Here is a 24,866-nt window from a genome sequence, read left to right as displayed (position 1 = left end):
AATATGATGATTATGGGTTCTACACCAAGTCTCGGATGGCAAGAAAATGGACACCATGCTCATGTACCCCTAGGAAGGGATGTCTAATTCCTCCGGAAGTTGTTCGGGTGACAGATAACCATAATTGAAAGATCCATGGTTGGGCGGTAAAAACCCCCAATGATACTCTATCGCCCATGGAGGACAAAACACAGACAAGACAAGCAAAAGGAAACATCATGAATCAGGTTCAGTTAAGTTATTACTTTGATCGAAATTTCAGTTTTCATTTATCCTTGAATGAATCGTAGAAAAATATTCAATTGTAATGAAAGCAGGCAGTTATATTTCCATTTCATGTGAAAGCAGTTAGTATCTTAATTGATTGTTAACTATCATACTTCCATGCTCGTAGGAAATTGAAAGCTCAGTTGACATTCAATTTCATGTTTGATAAATAAAGTTTGTTTTTATTTTGTAATATTAATAGAATTTTGGATGTTACACATTGATATGCCATTTAACATAGAGCATCACTTCTTGCTCTGCTGCAGCCTGATAGAACCTGATGGCTATCTAGGAATCAGACTGGTTAGTAGGCTGAATCAAAGGTGCAGAATAGTTGTGGTTCATTCACAGCTCAAAGATTGTGAAAACCAACTTTTGTGTTATTGGTTTATTCTATCACATACAACTAAAATATATAAATTGTGGATCAGAAAGATACCTGCACAACAATCCCACCTTCAGAGCCACCCTCCTCTTTGATGATGTTAAAGATTTTCTCAAAAGCACCTTCAAAAACAACTATCTTCTGAATTTCCTGTTATGTAAGCAACTCAAATTTAAAATGTAAGACCATAGAGATGACAATAAATTATATCATCTAGCGTGCAACATTCTCAAATAAACTGCCATCTAGCATTAAATGTTAGGTTATATTTTGTGAATCATAACTATTTACATACCTCAGCATCACGAGTCAGAAAGGTCAGAAGTAATAAGGCTTCATTCCTTATAACCTACATAATCAATGCAACAACCATTGATCAGTAACAGGATTGGAACTGTTCAGAGTCTAATGTGAACCAAAAGTAATGATGTATGAATGTGAAGTCGCAAAGCAATTTTATTTTCTAAGAAAAAGTGTTCACACAAGAAAGAAGATGATACTTGTAAGACCTGCACAAAAGCAAAGTCCAAATAGAAAGAAATAAGTCTAGACCATATTGACTGGTCTTCAACTTATCATTAACAATGATGAAGATGGTTGAAAAGCTTGAACAAAATTGAAGTCATTGTACAAGACAATAAATTCATATGGTGCACAAAAAACACTTAAATGAATTTCGAGATAGTAAGTAAGAGGGTCAGCCTCCAATTTTCTTTACCACACAACAAAGTTAGAGGGCATAGAAGTTGGTAGAATAGTTGAATTGGGGAAATAGTATCCTTGACGTTGATACCCTACCAGTCATTAGGAACAGTCATAACTTTGTTACAACAGTGAATATTACAAAAAAACTTTAAAAAGGTTTAAAAAGACAGTAACCTTGAAACAGTAATTCCTACTCCACAAAATATCCAGCGTCAATCTGTGAATTGTTAGAAATTTTGATCAGATTATATATAGAGGTATTTCTAATTATTTTCAATATGATTTATCTGAATTAACTCTGCTTGATCTTCTTTCAATCTGATATGATTCTTTCTTTGCAGAGATATGATTCTGCCCTTGCTTGCAAAATTGCTGCCTTACAATCAATCTCTTGCCTCCCCTCCAAGGTAAGCTGCTGCTTCTCTTTCCTTCCAGTGGTATTTCACTGCCTTATTGAGATTCTTGCTGCTCAGGAACAGATGGAAATTTGTTTTACTTGATGCTTGAAACGAATGCTCATCAGCCTCCTTAAATAGGCAATTGTCTACTTGGAAGAGTACACCTTATGTAAAGGCATTCTTGGCCTTCCTTAGACAAATAAAATAATTTGTTTTCATTTTTTTTCAAATCCTGCTAGGCCGACCTGATGGTGGGGGGGGGGAGGATTAAGTTTGCCTTTGCTTCTTTTATTTTGATAATCGTCATTTTTGCCCCGGCTCTTTGTCTATTTTGGTAGATCAATTCTCTCCCCATAAATTTGATTTCTTGACTGATTAAAATTGTCAATTTGCCTTGAAAAAAGAATCTGAGATTAAAATTTTGCGTTTTGGGCACCTTTTCTGATGAGCAATCAGAGGAAAACTAGAGAATAATCCTAGGTGGAGGATGACAGGAATTCCACTATCTCTCATATTGGCTTCAAATTATCCTCAATTACTTGACTGTCCATTGGTGAAGGGGTAAAAGGAGAAATCACCTTGTTATCTCTCTCAATTGTGCATGTTTGGCCTCTTCCTCTTCTTTGGAAAATTTTGCCCCTCCTAAAGGCCTGGTTTTGTCGGTAAATTACTAAATTCTTTAGTTCTTTTCCAAAAACCTTAGCTCTCAAGATTTCACAAAGTTTCAACTTCATTTTCTTGCTATTACCCTCACCAAATTGTTGAACTAATTAGTTTTACAAGAAAAACTCATACTAAAGGGGGTGGATATTTGAAATTTTGAGGAAATTCATGGGGAGGAATTCCTTGGAAAAGAGGAATTCTGCCAAGATCTGTTTCTTCTTCAAAACCCATATGCATTCCCTTAATCATCAACTTTTACCTTCATCGCTTGGAAATCGTATTTTTTTCAAAACTTGTCCATTATTGGGGCAGACATCTTGACGAGAGTGGAATAATCATGGGTGGAATTCCTTGGATGAGAGGGATTCCACCATCTCTCATGCCTTTTCTTGCTCAAAAAAATTGATAATTATTTTCAACCTCGTAATCTCCAACTTTTATCCTCACAACTCGGGTGTTTGATTTGAAAAGATTTCAAAAGTTGAGGAATAATTATGGACGGAATTCCTGGGCTAAGAGGGATTCTGCCATCTTCCATGCTTCAAAACTTCACTCCTACCTTCACAATTTAATCATTTCGATTGCCTTGATCATCAATTTCTGAATCCCCCAACTTGGGTATTTGACCTCATTAAGAGTTTGGCATTTCTCTTTGAAGGAAGTTTTAGGAATAGAGGGAATTCTTAGGTCAGAATTCCTGGGCTGGGAGGAATTCCGCCACCCTTATACTTTCTTCATCTAGACTTATAGTCAATTTTTAGCTCAAAGGGTGAAAGGCTTTATATAAAATATAACATTAAAGTATTACTTTAAGTTATATTTTATATAAATATTGTCAAGATGTTTGAGATCGGTTCAAGCTTCATAGGAGTTATAATAAAGATTCTAGATTTTGGAAGTTTCCAAAAAAATCCAGAATCAGTCAAATTTTATGATTCAACACACCTTCAATAGTATTTCCTCCCATAACCTTTCCTATCTTTCTAAGGTCAAATTAAAGCTAGAAAAAGGTTTTTCAAAAGGTTTTAACTCATCTCATCACAAATCCCTTGATTCCAATCTCAGTTCCTTGACTAGCTTAGCCCAACTTTCATACATATCCACCAAGACTACCTAATACCACCTCCTAAGAGCACCACTCTTACTACTAAAGCAAAAAGTGGGGCACCCCATTTGCAATGAGGAAATGGTGTGAAAACCTTATAGCACTTCCCTTATTGATGAAGAACTAGTAGTGCGACTAGATGTAGTGATCTTGTACCTTATACTTCCAAATTTCTTACTAATAGTTATTTCACTTGCTGCTACCACACTATCCCTTTTCTTTGAGATGTGTCCTTCATCCTAATTGTATACTCCTAAATTACTAAGGGTCCTGTTGATGTGTGTTTTATGACTCACCAAACAGTAGAACAAAATACCGAAATATCTTATCCTCTCTTGAATAAAGTCTTGTGTATGCTAAGATTGCTAGAAGATCATACAATGACTTCAAGGTTCCTTTAATGCCAGGTCTTGACTGTGGATAAGATCGGTGGTTGATGTGATTTGTTGATGATCACAAGGGGCCTTACGTGTTTATTCATATTCATTTCAAGCCATACTGGATGTGGGAGCTATCTTAAGGTTTTGCAATGAAGCACTTTTTTTGGATTTTTTTTTGGATTTTCCACAGAATATGCAGAAATTAAATAGGATGGGGTTCAGGAATTCTATTCTAATGCTAACGGTAGTGATAACAACAAATAGTATTCTAGTGGACAAATTCCTCAATTTACTGAATTCAGCGTCGCCAAGTTATACTACAACTAAGCATGAACCAATGCAATCTTCAAGGGTTATGCCAAAGATTTTCATATCACCGCATACACCATCATAAAGAACAATGTATACAAATGATAGAAGTTGAGCATATGCATGAAAGAGGTTCAGGCTAACTTTACACAACGAATTAGAATCACTAGAACGTCAAAAGTATGAACCAAAGGAATTCATCAATACACCATCATATTCTCCATTGTAATCACCACACATTGACTATGCTAAACTTCATCTACTTGAAGAAATTTTAGGAGAACAAGCAAGCACTAAGACACGTCAAGTATTCACCAAACTCCAATGAAAACTTTATTATCTCAGTAACTCATAGCAACAATCTCATAAAAATCTCCCCTTTACAAATGAGAAATGAGGCCTTTATATAGGTCCTTGATTACAATGGGTGGCCCGGATGATCACAATAACCGATGGCCAAGATCTTGCCACATCAACCCTAATTAGGGTTAGGGCAATGGAAAGGAATCTACATTAATGCCACAAGGAATCCACTACTATAGTGGGTAATAAATGCCCACTATGCATGCTCATGTAAGAAGGAGTGGAGTGTAATAAATGATCCTTATACACACCCACTATGCATTTAATGCATCTATCCTTGATTCTTTCGCCTGAAAGATCGAAATCGATCTAATACTGTTTCCAACTCCTCTGTACTGATGCTTGGTGCAGATTCTTGCTTGAATTCCAGAACTGCAATTGCTCTTTCTGCTTTTCCCAAGCTTTCATCCCAATCTGGTATCAAGTCCTTAGTAGTGTGCATTGTATTTGAGAAGATGGAGAAGTTCTCAAAATCATCTCTTCCATATACGTTTAGCTGAAAGAATTCCTCTAACTTGACTTTCAGATTATCAATTGTCATTTCTTCTTCCAACAATCTCTGTGATAACAAAGATGCAACCGCATTTGATATTCCTTGCTTGATGTTATCAACAATCTTCTTTCATCGACTAGATTCCCTAGCAAAGCTCTCAAACATTTCCTTAGCCATGATCACTGCACTGTACCATCGAATAAAATCATAGACATCCCCCTCGCTGATAACTCGACCATCAATTAATTCTTGCTTTGGGGTATCCATCAGACTCTGAATGTCGGCAATCACCTCTTCTTGGTAAATATGCTCATCCACCCATGATTCCTCCATGCACTGGATCCTAGAGATTGCAGCCAATGCCCTATTGTGCACTTGCACTAACTCTTCTGCATGTTTGAAGGCTACCTCCTGAATTCCTTCGATCCAAATCTTTGCACCCTGAGCAATCCGCTTGATTCTATCAATATCACCTACCACTTCACTAGAAACGCCTGTTGGAGAGACAAATGATGGACCTTCCTCTCTTACTGGATGAGGCAAGTTATTGATGTACTGACATAAGGCCCGAATTTCTCTTTTCTGCTTTTCATACCCTTCTTCGACTTTCTTCAACCTATCCTTCAAAGCCTGTGTGGAGTCATCAAATTCTTCTAATATTTGCTCTCGGGAGGCCCGACCAAGATTTACTTCTGTAACATGGTATTCATCTGGAGCAATCTGATTTTTCCCTTTGTCAACTGTGGGAGTCGCAATCTGTAAGAGTCTGGATCCCAATTCTCCTCTGATGAATTTAGTATATCTTTTTGCTTTCCCTTGTTCTTCTGATCGGTTTGATCGGTCCAAAATTTCCTGTAATTCAATTGCTGGATCAACCTCCCTTTGTTGACGCAAATGAATTCGTTGCCTCAACCATTCTGGAATGGGTATACTTTGGTCCCCTGGAATTACCAATTGTTCTTCCCTTTGGACTACTCGAACATCAATCTCCTCTTCACCTCCTAGCCTATCCATCGTAACCTCAAGAACTATGGCCTCAGTACTTGGAAGATGTATTTGCTACTCCTGGAATTTCTTCCTCTAGTGGGTCATCTCCATCATTACTCATTTCTCGCTCTAAGATCGTAGCAAGACTTTCTTCCGTAGCAATATCTTGATCTCTCCCTCTTTCTTGCATGGATTTTTCATAAGCATTTATACTCAACCTATCATGAGTTGGCCTATCCAAATTCTCTTCTTGATCGAATCTCCTTATACTTGTCCCTACATCCTGCCTTTCAAAAGTTTCTATCTCTTGGACACTTGGAGTTCGACTCGGAGAAGAGGGAGCATCTCCATGTTTCTGCTTCTTATTTTGAGGTTCTCGGATGACTTCCTCAATCCTAGGGCGCTTTTCTCGAGGTACCTCCTTCCCTTTCTTGGTTCCTACATCTTTGGATGGAGTTCCCCTTTCTTCAATAGTCCCTTCAGATATTTGTCTTGATCTTTCATCCCTAAGTGGTCTATGGCCAAGCAACCTATATGTGAATCCATTTGCTAGTGCGACTAATTTTTTAAGCTTATGCTCGATCCACCACTTTGTAAAATCTAAGACTGGTTTTGAAAGGGCTTCAAGATCTGTAATTTCTTTCTTCTTCCAATCAAATGGTTGAGTTATCATTTCTGGATTGAATCCTTTTCGCATCACGTTTGGGTCCTCCTCCATTTGATCAGGAACCTTGAATATGTTGCATGTTCTAATAATGTTCAATGGTAGTCTTGAATGCAATCTTTTTCTAATCTCGTTCTCATCTGCTGCATTTGCCCAAAAGTCTTCAAGGTGAACTTTGTGTTGGTAATTTGATCCTCCTACTAATGAGATCTTGTTGTAAGGATCAAAATCATTCCTCTTTGGATAAAGCGGAAGGCGGAAGAAGTGGAGCTCATCTGATGATTTCTCTGCAGCTTTTAGACATGGGCATACTTCAGTTTTCCCTTCTCGTATGGAGATTGGAAACTGCAATCCCAACTTCTTCTTCCCTTTCTGAATCTTGTCATAGGTTGTAAGTTGTCGAGTAAGCTCTAACAAGACCATCTTGTCCGTTGGATACCTGGGAAGTTTGTATGGTTCTGTGGAGAATCCTTGAACTCGGATATATGAAAAGGTAGGAAACTGAATGAACCAGGCGCCATATTCCTCAACCAATTTCATTGCACCTATTGACATTCTTATATGTGGCCTCTTTTGCAGTGTTCTTACTATTCGCATGGAAAATATATCATTAACTTTCATGTAATCCTCCTTTGAATACAAATGCAACTGCGGGTAACATTCATGGACTTTGAGGTGTTGGCTTCCGCTTCCAATTGGTCCTTTGCATCGTAGTCCATCATAATTTGTCCTCCGTGCTAGCATGTAGATGACATAAGAGCTCATGTAAAATTTCCTTGTATGTTCTAGATTCATCAACTGTTCATTTAGGTTATCACTTATGAGCCCAGCCCAATCTAGTCTGTCGCCTTCCTCCATTACTTGCTCAACAAAATACCACATCCAAGATTCAAACCTATAAGAATAAGGCATGCCAAATATGCGACTCAACATCATGACCATATCACTATATTCCTTTTGCAAGTCGAGCCATACTATTTCTTTAGGAATCTTGGAATGATACGGTCTATTCTTTTTCAACCATTTTTTGTTGATTATTTCTTCACAAAAATTGATTCCAGATGTATAGATTCTCAGTGCTTGCTCTTGTGTTTTTGTAACCATCCTTGGATTTGAAGGAATTCCAAATGCTTCAGAAATGGATGTCGGAGAAAAATCTGCCAGAATATTTCGTTCAGAATCCCAAATGGTTCTGTCTCTAGGACTGTAGTGCTTAGTACATTCCACGATCAATTCTGGATGCTGAAAAGAAGGAGGGAAAGCAGCTACAGCAAAAATTCCACTTCTCACAATTCTTGTGGCTAGGTGTGTCGGTTGATGGTCATTGTATCCGAGCATTCTCCGGTTGAAATCTTTCAAATCAAGGCCGCCGAGGCTTGTATCTCTGATTTCTGCCCACTTTGACACAATTTTGGATTCAGGATAGAATCCTCTCCTTTCATTCTTTATCAGTTGTCCTCACGTTTCTCCTGTTCCCCTGGGCTCTGCCATTTTCCTTTCCTGCAAAACAGAAAACGTTCATACATAAGACTATGTAAGGAAAGTATTTAAAAACAACGGATACAACTTGTCCATAAGACAAAGATTTTGGATTTTCGCCAAAATTTCCATACTTCTTTCAAGATTCACTTTTTTAACTCTTCCGCACAACTCACTGCAAAGAAAATTCCTTTCTGATGGGATTCAAAATCTTCTGTCGTGAATTCCTAGAAAATTCCTCAACAATTTCAAAAAATTTCTCAAAAAATCTGTTCCCTTGAACTCCTCAAATCTTACTCCTATTCTTGATTTGCTCTTCAAATTTCTGTGTGAGCCTGAATGAATGAGAGGGTTTCTTATATAAATCATCCTTCAAAAAAGATGCCTTTAAAGCTGCAGACTAAAATTAGGCAGCTGCTTTACTTAACCATTAAGGTTTCCATTTTTTGTGCCACTTGTCACTTTTTGCTGTTTGATTCAAAAAGTTACTATTTTTTATGCTCTTAGCTTCATGATGAAGCTAAGTACTCTTCTATTTTGATTTTTTTTTAGTTTTATTAATTAAATATCAATTTTAAAAAAATCAATATTCAATTAACTTCCATTTTTAAATGAAAAAAAATCAAATTCTTTTGCAACTTTTTCTCCATTTTTATTTTTTTGGATTATTATTCAAAAGAAATCAAATTAAATATTAGTAAAACTAATATTTAATTTTTTAAATGTAAATCCAAAAAACTTTTTCTGAAGGAAAATTTATTTTTTCGCTTTTCCCCTCTGAATCCAATTTTCACTTCATAAGAAATTTCACTCTCTTGCTTTAAAGTTTGGATTTTTCCTCAAAATTTTCAATATTCCAGCTTTTTATTGGATGTCTATTGCTTCAATGATAATATTTCTCTGCCACAGCTACATTCCGTAGTCCAAAGCGATCTTTTCCATGATTTGCGGGTCGGGATTTTGAAGGAGTGGAGGATTTTATTCTTTCCCCGACTTCCTTGGATTTGCATTTTTTCAAATTGTGTAATTGGCTTTTTGATGGAGTGAAGGAATTTTCTCTCATCACAATCTTCCTTCATTCCCTGGAAACTGCGACCCATGAAAAGCGGGATTTCTAAACTGGTAGATTTTTCTCTGCATGAAATTTCCTTCACTCCTTGAAAACAATTATTTTCTTGAGTGTAGATTTCGATTCTCTCAGCATAGAAATCCTCTTGAGGAGATCCCGCCTCTTACTAACTGCTTTTGGGATTGCTTGAAGAACTTCACCTATTTTTGCTGACCACGTTTTGCAGGCAAGTTGGTGCTGAGATCTACCCTTGAAACTTTCATCTTCTTGTTGGAATGGGATGTGGGTTTCGCAAGTCCATCATTGCTCATTCCATCTTCCGAATTAACCCTAAAAATATGTACTCTCAGCTTAATAACGATATTACTATTGCCCTTGTCTACCCTCTCAAAATGCAAATGTCCCCGCTGTGGAGATTGTTTCCAACGCAAAATTGCTTCCATCATGCACCATAAGAACCTAAGTGGTTGGTGTCACTCCAGTTGTACCGCACTTTCCATTCCTCATTGCCAGAATTCAAAAGGGTCACCACCCACGTTGCTTTTGGTAATTTCAGATGCTCTTCAATACCTTTGGGCAAGTTAAGCCAACAATTTCTGCCGACATGAGATGGAAACATTTTTACTAAACAGAAGGGTTTAGTCAATGTAAAGGAATAAGCAACCTGGATGGGCTTGTTACGGGCTTCACAACTCTCTCGTTCTCCTGTGGGCTTTGGACCCCTCTTTAGTGGTGGGACAAAATCAAGGGTGTGCCTCACTATCCTATGCATATTTAAGTTTTCTCAATTATGGAAATCTCGTTTCTCCTTCCTTGCAACATGAACCATACTCACAAAAATAAAATATTCTACCATTCTCCCGTTCAATTCTATGATGAGTGCAAATCTACAATAATGCAGGAATTAGAAACAAAATTTTACAATCCCTAAATTTGTGCTTGAAATCTATTGGAGCGGAATTTTCAAGGAATTAAGGATTCATGCCAATATTCCTCCATTTCTTCAGACTTGCGCCTTATGAATTTGACTCTGTCGGGATTTTGAAGGAATGAGGGATTTCGTTTTTTCCTTGACTTCCTTGGATTTGCGCTCCACGATTTTCGCATCAGGATTTTCAAGGAATGAGGGATTTTTCCTTGATCACAATATTTCTTCATTTCCTGAAAACTGCGACCCATGAAAAGCGGGATTTTTCTGAAGTGGGAGATTTTATGCACTTTACAGAATAAGGAAACAGCTGGCGAAAATAGAAAGGGGCCCTAGGCTTGGGCGATGATGTGACTATTGGTCACAACAGGTCCTTTCATCTCCTATTGACGGAGTCTCCTCATTTCACATCTTTATGTACGTGAGGGTAACACCTTGCTTCCTTAACCTATTTATCTATTTGTCAACCCATGTTCTTGATCTGTCTACAACCTCTCCCATCAAGATGCTTAATTTTGTAAGCTCATCAATCCGTGACCAATTAGGTGGATGGATTAGCTTATCTTCCTAAAATCATAGTGTGGATCAATGTGATTCTCATCATCTCTTACATGATCAATAATAGAAAATGTCACACTTCCACATGAAGCAAAACATCCAAGTTTGAAAGAAAGCCCCTTGGAGTCTTCCCATGATCCTGTTCAACATGAAAATCATTTCATCATACTCATCTCCAAAATCCTCACAAGTTAATTAGGTAATTTGGAGTGGTGCTTACTTCGTTCGTTAATCCAATTCTTATTGATAATATACATGCATGCCTCAGGCTTCTTCTCATTCAATGCTTGAGCCTCTTCCTTAGTCCTTATCTGTATCCTTGGATGATATGGAATCTCAAAGGTCTATCTTACTGTCTCCTCATTTAAGAATGTCAAAACTCTTTCTTTAATTTTGATTGTCTTGCTCTCCAAAACATAAATCCTTGGCCATTCCACCATAAATTCTTCTACTAAATTGGGGATGGAAATCCACCTGCATGGTAGAGGCCATTCTTCATTATGTTGAATGCCATGACTGTAAGTAAATGGTCATTAGTCCCAAACATCCTTCTCTTCATTCTCCTTGTGTTTAGGTGCTCTATGTCTATATCCACAGTCTTCGTCCACTTGGAGATCATTAAGGGTTCAGGTTAGATTCATTATTAATACTTTCCTCACTACTATACCTTTTCCTTCTGCCATATCCCTTTTTGAACCTCAAAATCAATACGGTTTTAAGAAACTTAAACAAAATGATGAATTTCAGACCTCTGAGACCTTCAATTTCATCAACAGCCCAATTCAAGGACTTGGAAAATTTTGTCTTCATAGACAAAAGATGGAATATGGATTTCAATTAGACTTAGGATGATAAAAATGAAAAAACTTGGCCTTTAAAATGACAAAAATCAGAACCTACTATGAAAGAAAGAATTATTGATTTTCTGAGAAAGCCTATGGTAAGTCAAGTCTGAAGACATAACACCTCACCAAACTCATTTTAAATCATGATCTACGGTTACATTAGGAATTAGAAATTAAATTACAGACCAGCCATGACAATAAAATCCATCTTCACCAATATGACAAATTCAGACTTCTGAAAAACATCCTCTGGAACTCACCTTCTTCCAAATGATTTTAACCCTCAAACAGGGTATTTTTGTGCAAGAATATCACCCCGACACTCAGCAATAGCTCTTATAATAATTTGGAAAGTTGGTGAATTATGGGATTTTTTCTAAAAAGCGCCCGTCTAGGCATTTTCAAACTTTAGTCTGAAGATAAGTATTTGCTTCAAACCCCTCTTCGCCTTGGAATGGGCATTAAAACTCTCCAATGAGTTTGCAATAAAGATCCATTAGACTTGAGGACAAAGAATGAACTCAGAATTTTTTCGAAAGAATCGAACCTCATGATGAAATTTTCAGACTTATTCTGAAAACTTACAAGTTTCAGCCCCCTTTGATGCCTCAAATCTGTCCTCTAAATCAGATTTTAGCCTTGCAACCAATCCGCAACCAAGTTTGGAAAGGTTTAAGAGCTTGGAATTTCCTATGATTTTATTCAATTAAATCATGCCCCATATAGAGAAATTTTCAGATCTTGGTCTGAGAATACACAGAGTCCTTTGATGCCACTAAAATGGTGTTGAAACCCAAGCTTTTCCTTTGCAAACACCTCTGCAATCAGATTTAATACAGTTTGATGAATGAGAAAAATGCAAGGATATTTGCAAAAATTGACCCTCACAGAGAAAATCATCAGATTTTAATCTAAATACAATTGCATTTTGTCCCCTCACATAGTAAATTTCTTCCTTGGAGGCTAAGATAAAACTCAGATTTTACATCAGCAATTAGTCATATCAGACTTCATGGCAACAGTTGATATCTCCTCATTTCATTGGATTGATTTTCAGTCTCCTTATAGCTGGGTGATTTCCTTCTCAGCCTTTTAGTTTTTGGCTTCACCACTTTTAACCACTAGGCCAATCCTTTGTATTCTCTAACAGCTGTTGCATGTTCTTTTAAAGTAGATTTGGGATTGAGTTTCACCCATACAAGCAATGTGGGTTAAAACAAGCTACCTAGAAACTCGTGCAAAAATTCTTAATTAATTTCCATTTTATTTCATTAAGGGAAATTGACAATGGGGAGGATTGCATTTTTTTTCTAAGTCACCCTTTACCATCCCCAAAGGGGGAAATTTGAACTTCGTTAAAATTCATCCTTGATTCTTTTCACTTGTCCAAGTGGGGAAATTTGATCCCCAGAGGGATATATTCCCAATTTTATACTTATCCAATTTCTCTTCATTGCCCCACAAGTGGGGAAATTCTATTTCCATGGGGTTGAACTCAATTCCACACTTAAAAAAATAAAAGCATAGGTCCTAATAGACAATAAGATAGTCTATCTGTCATACCATCTTACCGCTACCCATTGATGATTCACGAATTTAGCTAGGGCTTCATCTCTCTTCTTAACAAAATGCATCAATAAGGACAATCTTGCTAGGACCCTATCCTCATTGTCTAAATATTCTTGCGTGAACCACAAGACTGCGATTTGAGTTGGACTAAGAAGACTAGGACTTGTTCCTACACCAAATGGTATGGGGATGTTGCTAAGAAACTCTTGAGTACAGTAGTTGGTCACGGTTAGAATGTACCCGTGTTGCGTTGAGGAGGGTGGATTGATCATACCAATAAATTCAAGACCCCACTATGCAAATTGTCTTATTTTAATGACTGGTTGTAGAGGTATTGTGAAAATCTTCTCCCAAACAGCAGTTGTCTAGCAAATGTGACAAGTCCTTCACATGTTCGTGCATATCCTTGAATAATGTTGGCCAATAATAGCCCAAATCAATATTTGTCTATGGTGGCCAAACTTACCCCATGGCCTATTCCAAACTTATCATGAAAATATTCCAGAATCCTTCCTGCTTCATCTTTCCCAACACACGTAACTAAATGCCCTCATGATTCTACCTATACAAAATTGTTCCCTGTAGCATGTATCTCTTACTCTTCAATTTCAATACTTTCTTTTGTACTAGATTTAAATGGGAAGGACACTTGTGATTTAACAAGTCGCCGATAATATCTTTGTACCATTCATCTAGGCATATATCTTCTAGTTCCCATGTACTAAACCTAGTCGATCATATGCAATCTTTTGTGCTAGCTTTTGTCCACTAACAAACTTCATCAATTGGATGCCAATGTCATATTCTTGGATGGCAGCAACCCAATTTCATCTTCCCTTTCCTAGTTCATTTTGCATCAATAATGTTCTCACTGCAATGTCAAGAGCTATGGCATGTACTTTACTCCTCAAGATGTAGCGTATGAACATCTTAGTTGCTCTCACTATAGCATAAGCTTGTTTCTCCATGTTGGGTATCTCAATTCTACTGCTTTCAAAGTGGCACTCATAAATGTAATAGGATGCTCTTCATTTTCTTCAATTCTTTGTGTAAGAATTACAGCACATGCATGGTTTGAACCGAGGACACGACCATTAATGAAAAATCTCCTTTAATCTCCTCAAAAGACTCTATTGTCATTAGAGTCCACTCCATCTTAGCATCCCTTTTCTAAGCATTTCATTCATAGGTTCACAATAAAGATTTCATTCATAGGTTCACAAAACTTATCTTCCCAAATAATGATTTCAACTCCTTACTCACAAACAAATTCAATTTTGAGATAGGCTCAACTCTTTCAAGATCAATCATAATATCCCTTTCTAAAATCACATGTCCTAATAGTTTTCCTTTTGTCAACCCAAAGATGTATAGTTTTGATTGAGGGATACTCCAAACTTCTTGCATCTTGAGAATGCCTTTCTCAAGTCATTGGCATGGTCTTCCATCTTTTTAGAAAAGAATGCGAGGTCATCCATATGGATGTTAATACACTTATCTGTCAAATCTTTAAAAGTGATATCCATTGCCCTTTGAAATGTTGCTCATGTGTTAATTAGACCAAAAGGCATCCTCCTATAGGGAAATGTTCCCCATTTAGTTGTGAAAGCTATTTACATTCTTCTTCAACTATAACTTGAATGAATCCTGAATACCCATCCATAAATGACATCATCTTTGATCCATTCACTATTTGTAACACTTCATCCAACAATGGTAATGGATAGTTATCCTTCTCTGATGGCTTGTTCAAATTCGAAAATCCACACAGCCTTATTTCTCCATTTTTCTTTCTAGCTAGAACTTGATCGATGAGCCATGTTGAGTGTCGTGCTAGAAATATTATCTCCGTTGTCCACTTCATCACTTCCTAATAGATCAAAGGTTCTAACAAGGGGTTGACCATCCTCTGACATTGATGAAATGCTTTACTACCCTCCTTAAGTGGTATCGTATATGTGATGATGGATGAATCATATGTCTTTGAAATCTCATAACCCCATTTATCACATCTTGAAATTCCCTAATCAATTTAAGAATGCTTAATTCCTCTTGACAATATTTTATGTCACCTTTGATGCATACACCCAAAATGTTGAAGGTTTTCTTTCCTTTCAAACTTGTGCAAGCTGCCACCATCTCACCAATTCTCTATCATAGTATCTCCTCTCTATTTCACTCATGAAAGGCACAACCTAGCAAGAAAAAAACTCTAATACCACCTTGTTAGTGAACAGATTGTCCTCCAAGAAAATACATACAAATATAACCCTGAATGCCCAAATGAGAAGACGAATCAGCACTAGCAGTTGGACAAGTTATCATTGGATTGATAACTTTCCTCTGAATTTTACCGGGTACAGCTCCCTGTATGAAATATTCAATGAATTTAAATATCCTGCACTTTTACCCAAAAGTACGAAAGGATCTCTCACAGATTCTTGGATCGTGAGGTATAGATTATTTCTAACAACAAAGAGATATTTTAACTAATCTACAGAAATGAATAATAACACCTATCTGCAGTAAAGACAGTAACCAGATATCTAGAACTGATAAATCAGGATTCACAAAGTAATACTGACTTAACATGCCTGAACACAAGGTTTCTAAGCCATATTCAAGAAGATACATATATAGACATCAAATCTCTATATGCACAAAGTCATGCAAAAACTAAAACACCCATATCATATCTACCAATTACTGTCATTACAATATCTGCCTATCTAAAACTCTAACCATTCTACCCTCCCCTTTGCAACAACATAAAATCTCCTGTAAGGAAAAAGCAGAACTCTCAGCCCAAAACTCTCCTGTATTGCAGCACCAAAGTCTCCCCTACAGAAAAGAAGTGGAACCCCCTCTTCACATTTACTGGAACATATTTATCTTTTCTGATGTTTGTGACTGTTCGGTTTTCGCAACTGATTCTTGAAAAACTTTTGATTTCACTCTTCCTTTGCAATATCTCCCACTAATTCTTATTTGAATATTAACTCTTAATGACATATGTCATTAAAGTTATAATATAATACATAATCTTTCACATTCTGTCTTGAAAAGATTATACGAGAGATATGTTTATAACCCAGAATTTTTTATATATCTTGATAATTATAATGTTTAATGAAACATTATAATTTTATTTGTTCGTTTCCAAACTTTAATTTTAGACACCTGTCATATATCTGCATTATGTGAGAGAGTTTACATATGCCACCTATCATTTGAATGATCTAATTTTAAATAAGATATTCATGATGCTGAGCGGATTGGAAATGATTCTGACAGTAAAAATAAGCCTGATTACGGGGGGCATAACTAATTATTACACCGTTGGATCTTGCTGAATTTTGGATATGTTATCCGAATCCTAGTTCTCCACATTCTCACCAAGACGATTTTGAAAATAATGCCCGAGTCAAAAGTTACAGATCTCTGTTTGAGGGTCTATATGACTGTCAGAAAATCCGACTTGCTGAATTGAAATTCCCTACTGATCATTGGACATCATTTTGAACATGCCTTCCTGCTGTGATTTTATCAATGTTTCCATGCCAAAGGATGTCTAATGTGAATGCACAAGCATGGGTATTCCTATCTTTAGTTTCATTTAAACTGTTGCTATGTGACTGCAGACAGACCTGTGGCCTTCCAAACTTATTATAATGCTATTGCCTGCGAAAAGCTGACAGGTTGCACGTCTAACATATGGGATTCTCCATTGATGGTTTTCCCTAGGCGGTGCTTTCTCTTCCATTGGTCGTCGGGCTGCCTTCACGAGATAGGATGGGTCTTCACTTCGATCTACAGCTTGAGCATCTTCAACAAACAACAAATCCATAGCTTACACATTAGGCATCAACTTCCTCCACTAAATCACCAAATTTGAAGACATTTGGCCCGAAAACTATCTCTGAATCTGCATGCTGAAATACTGAACCACTTCAAACTTCTGAATTAAGGAACCTTGAAGGTTTACCATGATGGTATTCTGTCCTTTGACTGGAGTGCCTCCCCAAATTGTGCCCTCTAAACTTCTGTAATGACCTTGAATCATGGACTGGTACTGGGCTTTGAACTTTTTTAAATGAATGAATCTGCATTTCGAAATCCAGAGTCTGAACTTCATTTATATTGAACCTGCAGGATGGGTTATTTCAACCATTAAACCATTCTGAACTACTTTGAACTACTTCGAACTTCAATTTGAAGTGGTTCAAAGAGGTTCAACATCTGAAACTGAATTTGGAAACTGTGAAACTTCTTGTGAAGTCCTCTGAACTTGGATTAAATGATCCTTATACCTTTGCTCTGAATCATTGAACTTGACAACCTTAAGCCTGATCTGTGTCTGCATGTTGAACCAACAAACCAACTTGGACCTCTAAACCATCGAACTACTTTGAACTTCAGTTCGAAGTGGTTCAACAACTCTAAACTTGAAGTTTTGAAATTGTAACCATATCGGGTACTAACACACCCAAATATCCCATACAGTTTCAAACCAAAATTTTCCTTTTACGACTTCGTAATTTTGTCAAATCATTTGTATACTATCATTAGGAAAGATTTATTATTTATTCTTCCTAGAAGTTTTGCGAATTTCCTCATCCATTCTTCTAATTTCTTATATGTTTGTATGAAAGGCATTCTCATTAAAGAACATAATAGAACTGGAAAAAATCTAATAGAGCCTTATTCCAACAATAACAAAGCAATACAAATCTAAAGGACTATAACTATAGAACTTGAGCCTCTTATGTTAATTTAGCATGTTTAATTGCTGCATTGCAAGAATGACCACATCTTTCCAAAAACAATGAAATATTTATCAAGTGACTGACCATTTTACATCCTCACTGGTAAGGTGAGAGGCTCTATCCATAAATTTATAACCATTATCATTGTCGGCAAGTATAGCGTATGGCTTCTACATAAGCATATGAGTAATGGACCCAATGAATATTTGCCAACTTGATATGCAACCGCATACACTTGTGGAGAATGCCAAATTCAATCAAATGTATTTCATTTGCTACAAACATTAACAAAGGGTATGACATACTTACCTCGGCATTCTAACGCCTCTATGTACTTTGTTCCCTTCTGATATTTGGACTTCTCGATATTGAGTGTTTATCTCCTCCAATTTCACACCAAGGAATAACCCCACCTTGCCGAGAAAACTCGCTCTCAAACATCAAACATACTTTCACAACTCTATGATAAATATTAATCACACAACATCAAAATGTAATGTTTCAATATATATTAAAAGCTCCTAACCAAAGCTTATATATTTGTCAAACACAAATATACACTAAATCATTCACTATGCTCCAAACTTCGTATGTTAGTAAAAATCAATTTTATTAAACCAGATAGAATGATGGTGGCCTCCCAAGTGGACTCTCCTCAAAGGGTGACTACCTAGCTTCCGCTTGAATGTTCTTTAGTTTTGCATTTACCGCCAAAAGCAATGCACCAACATTTGACATGTGATATAATACAAATGATCCTCATACTATAGAGATGATAGCTATGTCATTAGGCTATGTTAGGTAATTGATGCCAAAGCCTCTTGCACCAACAAGATGAAGAAAAGTCAAACTTTACAAATATTCATGGCTAATAATTCAAATATGTATTCTCATAAGGTTATGTAACTCGCCAAAATAAAAACTTTGATATTGCCTTAATTGCAACAATATTTGATTCTTGCAAGAGATGCAACATTATAACCCCTATGCAACTAAGATAGAAAGTATTAAAATCCAATAATTTTATCGATCTTATGCGGTCAATATTGAGTTTGTCTTCTTGAAAGCTTCACAAACTTTGTGCTCATCTTCATCATTAGTATAAATTAACACCTTCCAGTGAATATATTTGGATAATTCCTCCTTGGGAATATAGACACAACACCAAGCATGTGCATAGCAAGGTATTGGTCACAAAGTATTCATTACTTAAACACCCAAATATTATTATTAATTATATTTGCATGTGAAATCTTATATGAATAACATAAGCAATGACAATTTTCAATACCTTCAAATGCAAGTTTAATTTCTTTGCGATCTCCATTACTAGCACAAATAAAGAATTTGGTTGATTGTTCCTCCACCTAGTCCAGATCTCTCATTTGCTAAGAACGGAAACCTCAAGCAACACCTTAAGAAGAATTAATATAAGAAAGCTCTCACATCAATGATGAGGATAAATAATATACATTCCAAGTTCTCATCAATCTCCAAAGTCACATTATATAACAGTGATTTAAATTCGTACAGTGAGTGACTTAAGTTACTTTTCTAAAGTCACTTAAATAATTATTTAATATTACCTATAATAATAAATAAATAACTTAACTCCTCCCTTCTGATTTGTTTTAAATTTGAGGAACAAAATAATATTTTTACCATCAAAATTGAGACATGACACTACTCTCACTGTTGCTCGTGATTTTTGTTGGTTAAGAATTCCAAAGAAAGCAGCAAGCCCAAATAAAAGTAAAAAGTTCAAAAATAAACTGTGTCTCCTTCCTATGTGTTAAAAAATTGATATAACTTGGAAAAATGCACATCAAATTGAAAAAACGAAAGAGAGATGAAGAGCTCATATCAAATGCAGTGTATTTGATGCCCTAATATCTTCTTTCAGCTGTTGTTCATTCCTCTTTAAACTGTGTCTGTCCTCCTCTTTAAACTGCTGATCTTCTCTTGCTACTCTTCAACAAAAATTTGCAAATATCAAAATGTAAGTGTGTTCATTTCGGTCATTTTGATAAGTGAAATAGGTTGAGGTTTTGTTTGATGGGGTGGGGGAGTCTTATAGGCCTGCCCATCCTTTTTTTTTAAATTTGAATGTGTTGTTTTTTTAAAACATGCTAAAATACAATTGGAGCAAAGTGGCTAGCTCTCTGCGTCCCCATCTTTCATGGTGCATTTTTTCGACTGATATGGGATGGGGGAGTGGTGCATCATTTCTAAGATGTCCTAAAGTCCACAAAATAGAGGAGTGGTGCATCATTTTTTAAATGAAAATATTGTATACGAGTTAAAATTTGGTTTCAGCATGAGACAATGAATGTTTTAGCTGCCTTAAAAGTTAGTTTTGTGCATGTAGGACAATTTTCTGAGTGAAAGCTGACTACCAGCTAATTAAAAAATAAAAGGAGAAAGGAGTTTGCGACCCTAGGTATGCAGGAGTCTATTTAAACAAGTAGAGGCCAGCAGAAGGATTCATTCAAATCATATTCCAAGTCTTCAGAATAATTGTTCATCCAATCCAAAGGACAAAAACCCGGATTAAAGGAGATTTGACAGTGAAAATCCTTGAACATCTCAAGCAGAAATTGAGGGTAAAAAACTTCAATTTCTATGGCTGATTGAAACTCCAAAATTGATCAACTATATGAATTTTAACAAGCACAATAGCTTCTTCAATTTATATATGTGATTGCTTAGTGTAATGAAATACGTCTTCAGTGGAAAGCATTGTACTTGAATATTTATTATCTCAATAACAAGAGATATTTTTCTGGTGTGGCTTGGTTTTTGCCTTCAAGTTGAAGAGGTTTCCTAGGATAATCTCGTGTCTTTTGTGCAATTTTGTTCCAACTCTCTTATTGTTGTTCATCATTATTTTCTGGGGAAAACAATAACAAGGACAAGGGACTCAAATAATTAAAATAACAATTTGACCCTACTAGGACAATTTAATGCCAAAGCAACAGAGATTATTTAACTGAAAAAATAATCTTATCAAAGAGGCAAAATGATTGACTTAGGTCAAATTGACAAAGATTGATCAAATCAGAGCACATAATTAGTTATCAATTAAATAATTAAAATTATTCAACAGAAGAGAGAGAGACGACATCAAATGAATTTTAGACATGTCATCAGAGACAGTAAAGACTTTTACTGTCTACAGTTACACTTCTCTTTATATATTTACAATTATTCAAATCTGATCTGATATTAGTTGTATACTTTCTAGTTGGATCCGGAAGTGATATTGATTGCTGGCTGCTTTTGAAACCCTTGCTGAAGTAATCAGATTATGTGTTGAGTTATATGTTTTCTTAAATATTCAGTCATATTCATCAGCTATAATTAGGAGGGGATATGACATAATTGCAACTTGAAGACAGCAGTCAGGGTGTGACACTAATCATTTGAAGAAGAGAGGTACCAGTTATAGATTGACAATGGCCATTTTTATAGTAAGGTAAAAATACATGCAACTTGAGGACAGCAATCAAGTGAGAGAGATAAACTCTCAGGAAGGTCACATTGAAGGAATGGACAATGATTTTTATCTTCCCAAATACAGTTGTAACTTATTTGGCAAAAATGTCTTTTACTGTTTTACACAAAGAAATATGGTTTATTTGACATATTGTAAGCCATAGATTTTTGTTTTGGCCAGTCATTTATGTATCCAGGACCACCGAGTTATGAAAAGTATAGAAAAGTTTGGATGATTTGTTAGGAACCTGTGTGTTCCTTCTGTTTATTTTGTTAGAGTAGTGTTGTTGGACGCATATGCTTTGTAAGTCGTCCCGTGAGTATATTTTATTATCCCACATGCATAGGTAGTATTACTTTTCTAGATCGTACTCAGTATATAAGAATAGGTTGAGGCCCTTGATGGGCACGGACGAATTTATTGTATTGAGCTTGCTCAAAGGAGGTTACCCCCTCGAAGTGGCCTGCAATCAGTAGATTCATTCTGAGTTCTGCTATCACTTTGTATTCTGTTATTTCGAGCATTCTCACGATATTGCTATAAGGAGGTTCATCACATCTGGTATCAGAGCACTCTCTTGGGCTCGCTGGGTGGAAATTACATCAAATTTTTTTTTCTGTCGTGGCCTTCAGGTTCCTCTCACTTCTAATATCTCTTGTTATTGCAATAACTCTTTTCAGTTGTTCTGTCTGTGAGTGAATTTTGCTAAGTCGACTGTTCAACAAAAAAAAAAAAAAAAAAAAAAAAAAACGAGTAAAAATTTTTCTGTTTTTTAGTCGTAGCTTCCTTGTTTGCTTTCTGTTTCTGCTCATACTTCCGCAGAACGTCTGCAATATCATTTCGCATACTTCCTTCCTTGGCGACCCAACCCCAAATTTTACATATCAAAGCCCTAAATCCCTCATTTATCTAATTTTAGGGTTTGCCCTATCTTTTTCACCTCTCATCCAATCGCCACCAAACTGAGCCACAAGATTCAATTCCTCATTTTGCTCCCTTATCCCTCTTGGACTGTTCGCCTCATTTCGCCTCCCTACCCTTGAAACCCTCATTTTTCTGTTTCCCTTGTCCCCAGATAGTCTCCCACCACCCGTCGAACACCCATTTCCTATCTGAGTTTTACCCAAATCCAAGTTTGCCGTAACTAAAAAAGTTTTTGTTTCTCATCTTCTACCCATTCCAAAATAAATAAATAAATACAAAAAAAATAAATAAATAAATTAAAAAAAATAAAAAAAAACCTTGCTTTATGGTTGTTACGCGTACAGGAGCAAAAATCATGGAAGAGGAAATGGCATCCCTCAAAACCAAACTTCAAGATCTAGATGACAAAATTCTGAGTCTTAACTTTCAGCAGTCAGCCATGAGCCGAAACCATTCAGGAGATACTGGGTCCTCTTCTGGCAATTTCCGTGGACCAAAGCTTGATTTTCCACGCTTCGATGGTTCTGATCCGACTGGATGGATCTATAGGGCAGAGCAGTATTTCAGCTTGCATAATACTTTGGATAACCACAAAGTCCCCCTTGCATCTTTTCATTTGGAACATGAAGCTCTTCAATGGTTCCGTTGGTACATCAAGGCTAATGTAGGCCCAACGTGGAGAGAATTGTGCACCCTCATTTTGGAGCGCTTTGGCCCTAGTTCCTTTGATGATTTCACAGGAGCACTCACTAAACTGCGTCAAACAGGCACTGTAAGAGAATACCAGACAGAGTTTGAAAAATTAGCTAATTACACAGAGGGCTTGTCTGATGAATTCTTCCGTAGTTGTTTTGTCAGTGGTCTGAAGGATGCACTTCGCTCAGAAGTCAAAATGTTTCGACCTACTACAATGATGGAAGCCCTTGGGTTGGCTAAGTTAGCCGAAGACAAGATTAGTGCTCTACAACGCTCCAGATCTAATTTTGTTCCATTCAGAAATACAGGTTCTCACAACCCTCCAGTCATACCAGCTCCCAGAACTACTCCGATCAAGCACTTGTCTGAAACAGAGATGCGAGTCAGGCGAGACAAAGGGCTTTGTTATAATTGTGATGAGAAATGGTCTCGGGGCCATAGATGTGTTCAGCAAAAGCTCTATCTCTTGGATGTGGATTCTCCACCGGAACTGGAAGAATATGTAGATGCTCAGGAAACAGTGGATGATGAGGTTGAGCCTCACCAGCCTGAACCTCCTTCACCAGAAGCTCCACCAGAGATATCTGTCCATGCTTTGGCAGGAGTCACTACTCCACAAACCATGCGGGTCCAGGGTTTCTTCAAGAAGATCCCTCTTACTATACTCATTGATTCTGGTAGCACTCATAACTTCATTGATCCACGAATAGCCAAACAGGCTGATTGCTTTATCCATCCCTGCTCTAGCTTTGAAGTCATGATTGCCAATGGGGGCACTTTACCTTGTAAAGGGAAATGTCGCAATGTGCGTCTCTCTATTGGAGATTATAACATGCGCTCTGACATGTTTGCCTTACCCTTAGGTGGCTGTGATGTGGTTTTGGGTGCCCAATGGTTACGCACTCTTGGCCCCATTCTCTGGGATTTTGCTGAACTTTGGATGCAGTTTTCAGCCGAGGGGCACCAACACACTTTGAAAGGCTTACAACCAGGGTCTCTCAGCATCATCAGTTCACACCGTATGGAAAAACTTCTTAAGAAGAATTCACATGGTGTCATCGCTCAGCTCCATTCCATTCAGATGCAGCCATCAGCAGTCTCTAGCACTCCTGCCGATCTCCAACACATTTTGGACAAGTATTCTGGTGTATTTGCTGAACCTGTGGGATTACCTCCTTCTCGTCCAGAGGACCACCGTATTCAGCTCCTTCCTGGCAGTGTTCTGCCCAACATCAGGCCCTACCGCTACCCATTTCATCAGAAGACCGAAATCGAGATACTTGTCCGTGACTTACTGAAGCAAGGTATTATTCGCCCTAGTACCAGTTCCTTTTCTTCTCCAGTTCTGCTTGTTCGCAAAAAAGATGGGTCATGGCGACTCTGCATTGATTTCCGAGCACTTAATCATCTCACTATAAAGGACAAGTTTCCCATTCCAGTTGTTGATGAACTTCTTGATGAACTTCATGGGGCTCATTTTTTCTCCAAGTTAGATCTTCGTTCTGGGTATCATCAAATTCGGGTTAATGAGGAGGATATACCTAAAACTGCCTTCCGCACACATGATGGTCACTATGAATTTTTAGTCATGCCCTTTGGCCTCACGAATGCTCCTTCAACATTTCAGGCAGTGATGAATAACATATTTCGACCATACCTCCGGAAATTCATTCTGGTCTTCTTTGATGATATCCTCATATATAGCAAAACTTGGGCTGAGCATCTCCATCATCTGGAGCTTGTCTTGCAACTTCTCTCTGATCATCAACTCTGTGCAAAACTATCTAAATGTGTGTTTGGCCAGGAGGAAGTGGAGT

General features: G+C 37.0%; 1 protein-coding gene across 3 annotated transcripts in view; it reads right to left on the bottom strand.

The window, feature by feature from the left end:
* Positions 1-24,866, bottom strand: part of GC6 (golgin Putative 6) — a 156,147-nt gene that overhangs the window by 79,881 nt on the left and 51,400 nt on the right. For all 3 annotated transcript variants that reach the window (XM_089786021.1, XM_089786018.1, XM_089786026.1), the window contains exons 9-10: positions 948-1,001; positions 707-802 (exon numbers count right to left, since the gene is read on the bottom strand). In XM_089786021.1, coding sequence (XP_089642147.1) covers positions 707-802; positions 948-1,001 — 150 coding nt within the window. The remainder of the gene's footprint in view (positions 1-706; positions 803-947; positions 1,002-24,866) is intronic.

This window comes from Cupressus sempervirens, chromosome 1 (genome assembly GCF_028749045.1).
Source record: "Cupressus sempervirens isolate cs-2001-9-10 chromosome 1, ASM2874904v1, whole genome shotgun sequence".
Taxonomy (NCBI): Eukaryota; Viridiplantae; Streptophyta; class Pinopsida; order Cupressales; family Cupressaceae; genus Cupressus; species Cupressus sempervirens.
Note: the sequence above shows the minus strand (reverse complement) of the source record. Positions and strands in the feature narration are given on the sequence as shown.